Source organism: Pholis gunnellus, assembly GCF_910591455.1.
Source record: "Pholis gunnellus genome assembly, chromosome: 6".
NCBI lineage: Eukaryota > Metazoa > Chordata > Actinopteri > Perciformes > Pholidae > Pholis > Pholis gunnellus.
In genome coordinates, this window is record NC_136532.1 from 5923670 (window position 1) to 5936315 (window position 12646).

Below are 12646 nucleotides of genomic sequence, written 5' to 3' on the forward strand. Positions count from 1 at the left end.
TTTTTATTTTAAAAGCATACACACCTCCAACTGATAGTGTTTAACGTTTTTTATTCATTAATTCAATAAAATCGGTTTGAGGTCCTAATTGTTGACTAACTCTCCTACACAAAGCACAGCACAGGTAAAGTGAAATGTAGTGGTAAAGGTCGAAGAGGTACAGGACACAAAACGAGACGAAGAAGGGACGCAGAGTCTCAAATTGTCGTCGGCAATTTCGCCGAAAAAGGACCTGAAAACCCGGCATTTAGGCAGCTGAAGGTCAGACGGTGGAATCGGCCCACTGAATCCGAGAAGGATCCGCAGCTCTTTGTCTTTTCTGCTTGATTCTCCCCAACTTTTATTGCATCGGTTATGCGACAATGAAAAAACAAACCCATGTCTCTAGCCTCGAAAGCAACAAAACCACAATATACCGAAAACAAGCGTCCTCTAATAATCATATTAATGTCTAAAACCCAAATATCTGAACACAAACATTCTGAACACAGTCAAAAACTACAAGGTGCTTAATTAAAATCTTACTTCGGAAAGAAAACGATGTTTAAGACACAAATGCTCTTTTAAAAGTGCACTTTGTCGTCAGCGGCACACGAGTCTGTTCTTCTGTTGTGTTCTGGTGATGTGTGCTCAAAGGTCGAATGTGGGAGCTTTTTTTAATGATGTCAAATTTAAAAGTAACCATCACAAAAATAATGCTTGATTCTCTTAAAACTACAGTACCGGAGATTTTGGAGACTGGCTTGGGTTTTTAGGGATAAGGCCAACGAATGTGTGTGTGTGTGTGTGTGTGTAGGACGATGTGTTGACATGGTCGCTGAGTGGACCTCTGCTGCGTTTTCACATCCGTGTTGCATTCTTCTTCCTTCGCGTCCGTCCTCCCGCTGACCTCTCTACGCCTCCAGCTCGAAACCCAAGCCGACTTTGTGCCCGCCGCCGTTCACGTTCTTCCCGTCGAGCAGACCCGAGAGGGTGAGCTTCACTCCTGCGGGGGAGGACAGTCAGATTCATGTATCAGGTAGCAATGCCTTTGCTCTTTGTATTGTTAGAAAAAGAGATACAATTAAATAATCCAGCAATCAGCTAACCTGGTCTGAGGGTCTGTGTGTATCCAACTCCAACGAGGCAGGCGTTGTTGACTTTGGTCTGTGAGGAGAAACGAAACGTCATGGACGGGTGAGACAATCGTGAGCGCAGCATTAGGAGAGTTTGATGGAGGGGATGCTGGATGCTGTTACATCATTTATATGGATACAGCAGCCTCGGGTCAACAACTGCTGCCAATTAGAAAATGGCAACATGCTAAACTAAGAGGGTAATCAGTGAACAAATACACTCAAACTGCAGCGTGTTAATGTTGTCAGGGTGTACGTATAAAGTCTCAGGATTTCCAGGACTTTTCTCCTGTTTTCTCACAAATTAGAATATGTACAAATCTTTATGCACGGCAGTCGTTGAGTTGAAGCTGTCCCGTGATGTTTCGGAGTGATTGCTTACAGACAGGGAGGCGTCCTTATCCAGCTGGTATTTGGCTCCGATTCCAAAGCGTGTGTTGTTGCTGCCAGCCGTCCAGGCCAGGTGGACCGCCGTCTCCAAGTTGCTGTTCACCTTTTGGTAAATGGAGCCAGCGAACTCCGTGCCGTCATTTCTGAAACACAAAAAGGTGGAGATGAGAACTTGATGTCTCCTCCTGCTGCGGGAAGCGCTTCCGCTCTCTGTGTGCTGCCCGTATCCAATGTGTCACTTCCATTTCCTGCCTCTCTTTGCTGCGACGCAGTGACTCACACGTTGGTGTGAAGCTGGAAGTCGCCGGCCTTGTATCCGAGGGCGAAGTTGTTCTGGGTCAGTGTGGATTTGGCCGTGTCGAAAGCCAACTGGTAGCCCACCAGCCAGCCCTCGTAGCCCAGCACGGCGGCTCCGTGCACCGTGGGACCGGCCATGTCGAAGTCCAGGTCACAGCCCGCATTTACAAAGTCACGTTTGTAGCCGGACTTCAGCTTGGCACTCTTCTTGCTACAGAAGGAATATAGCAAGGAAAGAAAAGGGGGGGGGGGGGCATTCATTTTGATAGTGGTAATGTATAAACATCTGTATTTATTGACTATATTTAATCAAGACATTGAAAACCACTGAGGATGAACAGGACTGTTCTTACCCGGTGTTGGGCACAAATGACGCGTCCAGACCGAGCTTCAGGCCTTTAGCCAGCTACAGGCGGAGAAACGGACAAAGAAAGCCGTGAGCTGATAATATTCTCTCTGAAAGTGAATGTTTGTCTGTTTTGAACATTGTGACATTGGACTCCACCTGGTCCTCCATGGTGATCTCCGTGGTGAGAGTGTTGTCCGTGTTCCATTTCTGGTTGAAGTTGAGGCCCAGCTCATTCACTTTGTACTTGGTCTCCAGGTGGCCTCCCGACTTCCCCGTGTCGGTGTTGTTGGAGCCGGAGGTGGCAAACTCCTGCAGGGACAGAGGGGGGGGGGGGGCGATGAAGTGATGACGGGGGAGATGGAGGTGGGAAGGTAAGCAGAAAGGCACGTTAGAGCTCAACTACAGCAACTATAAGCAGGAAGGAGAGAGACAACATACAGGGAGAAAAGAATAAGAAGAACGAAAGGTGAGGGAAACAAGCCTTGCCTCTGACGCACAACCCCTCTCAGATATGCATGGCTGGTTATTTAAAAGACAAACTACACTTTAAGATGGATAGACGAGTTGGGGACTGTGAGGGAGAGGTTGGGTGTGTGAGTCGCTGCTGCGGCAGTCGGGGTAAAAGGGGGTCGCTTGGACGAGCTACCGCTGCAGAGAAAACCCATCGTGCGCGCAACACATAACCGGTATCACTGGACGGTGCACCTGTGTCCCTATCAGTTCTTATGCGCACACACACACACACACACACACTCTCTCTCTTACCATCTGACAGGAAGATCCAAAGAAGAAGCAGGAAAAGAAAAGAGAAAAGAGAGAAAGTTAAGGAGAAGAGTTTACATGCTCACTGGGAAAATGGAAAGCAGAAACCTGACACAGAGGGAAGACATTTACAACGGGTTTTGTTTTTTTCCATTTGAGTTTTGCGGTATGTGGGAAACTCTGTATGCCAATGCTCATTATGGTTTTACCATGGCAACCGGTTTGTAGCAACACAGACACACAACACGTCTGGAGCAAACTAAGCACTCTGAAACGCGGCACTTTTCCACTCATCATGATACGACACGTTTGAGGCAAAAGTAGTAAACTCTGGCAGACGGTGTTAATCTGCTGACTGCGCAGGTTACTCCGAGTACACATCAGGCAGCAAACACACCTTGACATGAAGTGCTGCGAAGGCCGCGGCTCAGCGATTTTGCTAATTCGCCGAGTGAGAGGCCATGATCATGAAAACTTATACACATCAGGCTAACAGAGACAAACAGCCGTACTTACAACACCACTCTGGGACTTGGTCTTAACGTCCAGCTTGAGAACTCCATATCCTGGGAAAGAACAGGAAATTAGGGACATCCAAAAGAAAACAGCTGCAGCAAGAATAAACATTCAAAGTGACACAGGGCAAACAAGTGTGCTCTCTGATGTTACAACGAAATATCAACATCATATCATACAAAGTATATTTATGTGAGAACTTGGTTGAGTTACCGAAGCCCTTGTTGAAGATGTCTTTGGCAGATTTCCCCAAGTCTGTGTATGCAGGAGGGACGGCCATTGTGCCTGAGGGGCCGGTTATGAAACAAAGAGCACACACTATACAAATAAACAGCAATACAAATAAAAGCATAGTTAAAGGGATACTCCAGCAATTGATTCATGCGCTTCCATAAAGCTGGATGAATCACAACGAACAGATTGTCAAATAATAGTCCAAATTGACGGCAGCAGAGGCCGAAATATCTCTTTTTTTTAATTCTTTTGTGCCTTGCATGGGCCGTGCTCCAAAAAACTAAATCCTTGATCCTGCATTTCCCATAATGCAACTCGATAGTGCCTTTCGTTCCCTACCTCGTAAGATGTAAGACAGTGCTACCTAACTCGGTGGAATGCCCCTTTAAATTGAAAATGCAGCAAACAACGAACAAGCTGAAAACCTCTTGCGGACACATTGAGGAAGATGAGCAGTGCAAACCAGAGAGCCCTTCTGAGGGCATGAACACATGGCAAGTACGATATTTGCTCACGCACAAAGCATCGCAGCATTTTCTGCCAAATATTTACCAGCAAACAGTCATCGGTATACATGACATGGGTCATGCCTGGGTGATTTCCAGCCCCCCTCTATCTTCCATGTGAACCCTATTGATTGCCTGGCAGCGGTCCATTAGCAAACAGTGGATGTTGCTGAACTAATGCGACTGATTCTCTAAGAGGAAGGGACTCCGAATGTACAGGAGCAAAAGTTCACACAGCCATCCAACAGAGACATTTTTTTTCGTCTGTCTTCTAACATGACCAATATTCCCATTATGCTATGCTTGTGTGGGAAAAGATATATATATATATATATATATATATATATATATATATATATATATATGTTGTGTTACGAAATATGAAAGCCAATGCGGTAGAGCTAACCTAAGCAGCAGCAGCAGCTTTGGTTAGTCAGCAACTACGAGTCCTGCACACCACTGCACTGCATCGGCTTCAGACAGTCATCAGGGTCCCCTGGCTCAGTGTGTGTGTGTGTGAAGAAGAAGTCATTTTTGACGAGGTGACTACTGGAACATTTGGAATCACTTATTACCCAATGCTGGTTTAATGTTTTACTAGTGACTCGACTTCCTTTCTGTGCTTTTGTCCTGATCGCTCCCTCAGCTCATAATCTCACCAAATCAAATCTCCTTTTCTTTTGCAGAGGGTGCTGCAGACTTTGCAACCTCAATTTTTCTCAGAAAATCTAAACATCTGTCAACACTGGAATTGACAAAGATGAAAACATGTCACACACATTGCAAATCTTGGCCCTCACGTGATTAATGTCACTGCAGCCAAAGCTCAATCCAGGGGCCCTGATGATTTGTCGTCTGTCCCTCTCTACACCCCCCCCCCCTTCCTCCACCACTCACCATGTCCCTTGGGTGTGCGGTGCTGACATGTCCCACAGTGGCCTTTGTTCACCGCCTGCTTGCCTTTTCCTGCCTCGTCCTGCCGGACCTCGCACCCCGCTCCTTTCTCTGCCATGTCTCCTCAAGAGGACGGGAAACGCAAGGGAGGGACAATAAGGAAACTTTTGGCAAGAAGTCCAGCGCTGTGCACAATATGTGGGCTTATCTGAGAATTGGCTGTGAATGTTGGCATGTTCCTTCAGCATGCAGTCAGAGCTAGTGTCCCTTTTTTTTTAAAATGCAGAGAACTGGCCAAGCATTGTATATCACAATGTTCCGTATATGTGCACAGGGTGAACGCGTGTACTCTGTGCGCCGCATTTGAACGTGATAAAGGCTGAGATGTGGCTTTTTTTTATCAGACAAGGACTACTGATTAGCAGTGTTAAGGGTAGAAAACGATGATGCGGTGAAATATAGAAGCCTCTCTGCCCCTGACAAGGGCACAGAAAAAAAGGCAGCACGTCACACCACCTCAACGTGTCCATACGTATTGCATGAACAGTCACGTTAACGCGGCTGTGATGCAACTAGACGTCAAAGCGACATGTCACATGTCACCTATAGGCAAGACAAGCAGAGTCCCACAAACATTGACATATCCTCACCTTTCATGATGATATGATGAACTTGTTAGCAAATAGTTTCTTGTTTACACATCCAACAGTCTTGTTTGTGGTCACCTGGTGAATGTTTCACTCTCTCTTTTCGCTCTATTTTGGTCTCTAACTCCTGGGAGAAATATCTGTCTCCTGCACAGCTGTCATCCGATTCTGATTTAGGGGCTGCTGAACTATTGTGACATCATCTTCTTTAAAGCAGCCGTTAAAAAACGAGAATCAGAAAGACGACAAATACAGAAATGTCTCGAGTAAAATAATGTGTGGTTTTTGTAGGACCCCGTCTCTCATGGTAAGGGCCTTTTAAGATCTCCATCTTTCTCACACACAAACACCCGGCCGTGAATCCCACAGTGTGTGTGTGTCATGCAGGCCTGTCCGTCTCTGCTGCCTCAGTGTCGCTCTTATTCATTCCTCAAACGCGAAGCGAAAAGGTTGCCAGCTGACCCGCATTTTCGCTGACCAGGTGCAAGTCTTTGTCACTTCACCCGAGATACTCTTCCTTCTCCTGCTCCACTGCACCTCGCTCACCATGTTTGACCCTTTCCCTCCTGGCCTTCATACCTCAGTCTCAAACACGTAGCTCTAAATTTAGCCCATGGTGAACCCAACACTACATACAGCACATGTGACGAGGGCTGGGGGGTGGCCAATCTACGGCGCGTGGGGCAAACTGCGGCCCGCTGGCCGATTTTTTTAAATAAACTAGAATATGGATTGAACATGTTTCTAATAAATTGCGCTGCATGAACGCTGCACAGCCTACTTTAAACACTGGACGTCAATTGAATTTAGTGACATTTAACCTCCTAGCAAAGAAACCACTTTCCCATTTATGCCTGTTCTGTAAATTACATTTGCATATTAGACTTACAGATTTACAACAACATCATATTTTAAGTGGGCAGTTAATTAAGCCATACACTGCGAGTATAAAAGTATTTAATTACGTTAAATTAAATTTGAGAGCAGCAGATATAGTATATGTTTTGCTTGTGATTCCTTACAGTTTTCTCTATGCGGCCCACAATTAAAACAGTGTGGCCCCCCCAGGAGCCTCAGCATGTGTCCTCCAGGTTCAACCTATTATATCCCGTAGGAAAACAGATTCATTCGTCCTCATTGTACCTCCACGCTGTATTTATACACAAACACACTGCTGCCACTGGTCTTCACACTATTATGGGCAGCAACCAGCCGACGGCCTTGACTGAGCTCAAAGGTCAAAATGACGCCCATGATCAACAGTGGTGAGTGAGAGGAAACCGTGAGCACATAAACAACAACATGGGGACTGTGTGGTTGTCAACAATCAAGCACAGACAAATAATATCTTTAAAACAGTACAAAGTCTGCTATTTTTCCATGTTTGTCTCATATATATATATATATATATATATATATATATATATCAAAACAAGTGTTGACTGATTAGAGAGCTGTTTGTCCTCTCACAGAGCAGCTCTGTGTGACATCAACTCATGATATGAACGGATGGCTACCCTTGATTCTGACGACCTATAACTATTGTTATTTAGAAATCTGTTGAAAATGATTCTTTAATACTTCCTTCCTCTGTCTATGAAATATCAAAAACAACAGCAAGCGCATTAAAAAGCAAACGGTGTCTAATTTGTGCCGATACAAATTGGTGAAAAGCCACCAAAGTCTTGCATTCGTGAAGGTGAAGCCAATGTGTAGGATGTTTTTATTTAATTTAATCTAATTTAATAGGCTGAACAATCATAAAAATTGGTATTGGTTATTAGACGTCCTTGCAATTTCCACATGTTTAGCAATCATTTTGACATTTATTCAATAGTTGAAGAACAGCGGTTCAATATGGGACCAACCCTGACAATCTCCCTCTGCTGAACTACAACAGAACCTATAGACTCGTGTAAACAGGCTAACACACCCAACACTGGCCGAACCCTCAGATAAGGTGAAACCAAGGCAAGTGTATAACGGGAGGAATGTGTGGCTGTGAGATAAGGTCGAGTGCAATCAAGTAACACTAAGACAATTTATAGCTTAAGGAGCATGAGGATGGATTTGTACCGGATCCGCTCCGGCATCCAGTGCATTTCAATGTGTGTATTGACCACAGTTCAGACTGGTGTGAGTGATCACTTGTTTACCAGTGTGCTGCAGTGAGCATTCTGCACAATGCTCACTGCAGCAGCCTAGATATAGAGGCGGAGAGCAACGCTCTTAAAGAAAGCAAGTAAATGACCTAATAGCAGTTTGAAAACTGTTGGACTTCCACTTAGTCCTCCAAGCTGACCATGATGTTTAATTTGCCTAATAAATACTCAGCGTGGGTCACTACACCGCTCTCTGTCTAGGCTACTATGTAATTGCATAGGGAGGAGCGTGCGTAAAGATAACGGTCCTTGTTAAAAAGAAGCTGTTCGTAGACTTTGTGCCCTCTAGGACATCCAGATAAGACGGTGAAGTAAGATGTGTGGCGTCACGTCAGACGAGTATTCTTATTGTCCAGATGCGTCCACTTCTGGTTTCCATAGTCCGTGCGTCCGCGAGACTTCTGGTGTCCGCGGAGTTGTTTCCATCACTGCAACAGCTCTAACTTTTTTTTCAAACACAGAATCTAATCTCAGCTGTTTCTGGATGTTTCGCAGCAGTGGTGAAATATGCTACTTTATATGCTACTTTAAAACCTAGAGAGAACAGACAGTGTGACCCCCCCCCCCCCCTTCCCCAAGCCACCTCTCCGCATCACATTTACGCAAATACATTTAGCAAAACTCCCTTTTGAGGGGTTTTAGGCAGTTTCAAGTTTACACCAATGGCACACATACAGGCCTGAACTGGAATTAAAACCCTGGCATATCTACCGGCTGCTGCTGCACGCACACCCTTATACGTGTGACTGATTTCTCACTGAAAGTCAAAAGAGACAGTTGTCAACAGCTCAAAGAACCGAGATATAGAGAATGCGCTTTTTGAAAATAACAATTTGCTGAAGTCAGTTGCTTCTTACCTTTATCTGTGGGGCGGAGTGTGCAGAGTCTGACGGCGCTGTTCGGAGCAGCGGGGCACAGTGAAGGAGAAAGCGGAGACTACACACACACACTGGGCAGGCGCGAGTCAGACCTCCGGCCGAGGGCGGGGCCGTTGTGCAATTGACATTGAGCAAAAAAAACAACAACTCATATAGTATACTTAGTTTTACTGTTCGTAAATGTGTTCACATTGTGACACAGCATTGAGAAGATCTATTTAAGAATCTATCTATTTTATAATATATTATTTTATATTATATTATAGCAACAGTGGGAGTTTATTTTGGTGTAATAACACTCTTACACCACTCGGGGGCAATGACCTCTAGCTAATATCACTAATGAAGCTAGTGTGTGCACCCTGATGAAAGCATGTCAGGCAGACCTTCATTTTAGAATGAGTACAGTGTAAATTACCTCACCAGCAACCTTAAGCAATCAACTGGTTATATTTTGAATTCAGGGTAGGGCAACTTAAGATTACAGCTATAGTTGTAGTTTGGTGTGGCAGTAGCATTTAATTTAATGTGTCTTTGGTAAACCTGCAAGGCAACACTCGGGGAACTAAGGTCTGAATATAAAGGCACAAACAGGATTACAATAGAAATACACCTGCTAGAACTTTAAACTTCAGGTCAGTGCCGGCGTGTCACTCCATTAAATCATGACCTCTGAGTTACGTATTATTAATAATTTGATGTATTATTATTATTATTATTATTATAATTATCAGCAATCCCTTTGAGGCTAGTCACAAAAATAATGCGACACAATGATTATGAATTAGTGGGCAGTAACACATTGTAGGCTGCTCTTAGTCTTCCGCTGTGTCGTTGTCTAATTTATGTTTAACCCCCCGAACTGTTTATTAGTTAAATGATTTGTATAAATGTGGATGAAATGTTGATAGAAAGTGGGGGACTGTTTTTGCGGGGGGACGTCTCTCTTCTATTACGTCTAGTTCTGTGTGCAGGTGCCCCGTTGCCATGGTGAGGAATACTGAAACAAGCGTTGGTACGGTTTATACCTCAGCGTCATCGGTCTGTGAGAAGAAAATCCTCAACTGATAAACACGAAGATAAAGGTACGCGAATTGACTTGATAACGTTATGCAGCTTAACCGGTTGCAGTCATTTTGTCAGAAACAAATAATGTATTTAATGTACTTTAAAGGCTCGTCTGAGGAGGAATAGTGACGTTAGCTAACTTCACAACAAACCAGCTAACTAGCGTTAGGCGACGTTAGCTGCACGAACAGGGTGTTTCATAGCTAAAACCCAAAGAATGATTCATTCATTCATTCATTTCACACACCACGCATACCAACTATCAAAACATAAACTTAAAGCAACTACACTTCTGCATAGTCGTGTTCATTCAGCCTGTGATTTGGTTTATGAGCCTGAAGAAGAAAAACAATGTAGTTATTATATAAATTCTTTGTTTGTTTTTTTTCTTGCTTGTCAAACACTAACCAATCATGAGCCTCATCATTGTGAAGAATGTATGTTTGACTGTTGCTTAGCTGCTACTGTAACTTTCAACAGTTGTTGTTTTTTTTACGCTGCAGCTTCAGATGTGTGAGGGACCTTCAACAATATCTGGGCCAATCCCCCCGGATCCTTCTCTGTTTCCTCAGTACTACAAACGACCTGCTTCAGGTTAGATGCAGTCACATCCCACATTAAAACAGTCTGTGTTGTTTTCCAGTGATTTGGGGCCGTAAACTTAATATCTATAAGCTTAAAACTAATGCCTCCCCCTTTTTTTTCTTTTCTCCAGCACATGGCCGTTTAGAGGGAAACCCCGATGCAACTTTGGCCCTGCTCTCGGGGCCCCTCGCTCCAGATCCTGTGTTGTACCCCGGCTGCTACAGCGCTCGTACCCCAGCGCACCCTCCCCGTATCGGCCCTAATGCCACTCATATTCTGGAACGAGGACGGAGAGGGGTGGTGGGGGAGCTGCTCAAACTGGACAGTGTCGCCATCACCCCTGTTCCCAAACAGAGTAAGGGCAATCAGTTTCTCAGGTCCATAAATTAAAAGAGCGGTTCTGTTTTGTCTTGAAGGACGGTCTCAGTGTCACAAGTCTCTACCTTTTCCATATTTAAGTTATTATAAGAAGTCAAAGTTTGATAGAGCCCACGAACCCCAAACAAACATTTTAAAGTGAGCCAACTTTTGCAATACTTGACCCTCAGAGCAGCGGGTACACGACTTTGGCAAAGAGAATGTGCGTCGGCTCAGGGAGATTCAGAGACGCTGCAAGGAGCAGGAGGCTGAGAGAGTACACTCTCGTCCGGTTCCAGTGAAAGCTCTTTGGACCTCCTCCAAATACCAGAACGTCCCATCCAGGGTGATGGTCCAGCTACAGGCAAGGAAGCAAGTCTGCAGACGATGCAAGTCCTCAAGTTATCAGTATTTCCTCTGGCTCACTTTTAATCCGGTCTCCTTCGTGCAGGTTTCCAGTCCGACTTCTAAACCACAGTGTAAAAACTTCCTGAAGGGCCACTCTACTGCCCCGCCAGCGTCACACTCCAAAACCTCTCCTGTAGCTTTGCGACGCCCGGCCTCGTGCAGCTCCATACAGGACCAGAGCTTGCAAGTGAGAATTGCCAATAAATATTGATGTATTCATACAGACTCACATGATCAGACAATAAGAGGTATAATATATTGATTTTGACGAGCAGAGTATGGCGATGACGTGAATCTGCATTTTCTTCCCCCTCAATTTGCTGTGTATCTGCAACATTTCCATACGTTGTTGTGTGTGGATACAGTTACAGGTTCAAGGCCAGTCGATAGACTTCGTAAAACACAATGCTCGGTCTGCTGGAAAAACTGTGCTGCGTCGGTCCCAGTCACTGACAAACCTTCAAGAGAAGCCCGTCCCCAGTGCAGTCAAGGGACAGGTGCCTCAGTAGTGAGTATTCTTACGTTGTATCTTACCTACATACTCACAATCAGTTTGGTGAAAGCACAGGTGCACTTTTACTGCTGTTGCTCATTTCTGTTCTCCCTCTCACTGATTATTACACACATACATCAGTCTTGAGGAAAGGAAGGAGCAGTGGCATAAAGAGGCGGAGGAGAGGAGGAGGAACACACCTGATCCTACAGTCCCAGCGGGTCACACCCTGATGCGTGAGAGTGAGAGACAGGAAACTCTGAAGTCCCTCAAAGAGAGTACGTCTCTGTGGCTCTGTATCTACGTTAGAGTACTACACCTATAGTGAATATTTACTTCTCTAATTCTACTGTTTTTTTGTTGTTTCCTCAGCCCATCGCTCCCTCGTGGCGGAGCTGCTGTCCCTCCCTCTCAAAGCTGACAGTCTGAGCGTTCGAGCACGTCGGGCTCATCTCGACTGTAGGCTCTCTGAAATCGAGGAGGCCGTTAAAATATTCTCCAGGGACAGAGTTTACGTAAAAATAGATTCCTAACACATGAGGAGGGAGGAGGAGGAGGAGGAGAGAGGGAAGAGGAGGATACGGTCCTGTAAATCCACGGCTTTATTGAGATTCATTTTTATTTTGTAGTTGCATTATGTGACATACACTGAACCTTGTGAAACAGATGATTGTTTAATCATCATCATCATTAAATTATGATCCGCTAATCAGTCACTTTAAGAACAGTAAACATGCTACTGAACAATATGCATTCATTCTTGTCTGTACATTTACTGTTAATAACTGCTAGTTAATGAGAGAGTAATGGATGAGATGTGTTTGGTTTAGTCTTTGTGTAAAACTGGCTGGCGCTTTGTAATAATGAATATTTTTGTGAAGTGATTGTATATGAATATTTTTACATTCTTGCATATTAAAACGTGCAGTGCAGTACAACAGTGTGTGTACACAGTTAGTATGCTGCAGGGTGCTGAAGAAGTCAT

General features: G+C 44.6%; 2 protein-coding genes across 8 annotated transcripts; one reads left to right on the forward strand and one right to left on the reverse strand.

Moving 5' to 3' along the window:
• Positions 1-34: 34 nt before the first annotated feature.
• Positions 35-8808, reverse strand: vdac3 (voltage-dependent anion channel 3). 7 transcript variants are annotated; one of them, XM_079161405.1, is made up of 10 exons: positions 8730-8808; positions 5067-5183; positions 3643-3714; positions 3430-3479; positions 2308-2460; positions 2156-2208; positions 1786-2013; positions 1498-1648; positions 1089-1146; positions 35-985 (listed from the first exon to the last, which is right to left on the reverse strand). In XM_079161405.1, exons 2-10 carry the CDS (start codon positions 5179-5181, stop codon positions 894-896), a joined length of 972 nt encoding a protein of 323 aa, XP_079017531.1. In that variant the 5' UTR covers positions 5182-5183; positions 8730-8808; the 3' UTR covers positions 35-893. The 7 variants fall into 7 exon arrangements, with proteins under 7 accessions (XP_079017531.1, XP_079017529.1, XP_079017528.1 ...); XM_079161403.1 differs by having other exon boundaries at positions 3643-3747; XM_079161402.1 differs by lacking the exon at positions 8730-8808 and adding an exon at positions 5714-6475 and having other exon boundaries at positions 3643-3747.
• Positions 8809-10327: 1519 nt separating this feature from the next.
• On the forward strand, positions 10328-12194 carry enkd1 (enkurin domain containing 1; the record flags this gene model as incomplete). Its single annotated transcript, XM_079160665.1, has 7 exons — positions 10328-10412; positions 10534-10758; positions 10952-11124; positions 11212-11355; positions 11534-11676; positions 11803-11939; positions 12034-12194. The coding sequence occupies 7 exons, from the start codon at positions 10328-10330 to the stop codon at positions 12192-12194; spliced, it is 1068 nt and encodes a 355-aa protein (XP_079016791.1).
• Between the last annotated feature and the right edge of the window lie 452 nt (positions 12195-12646).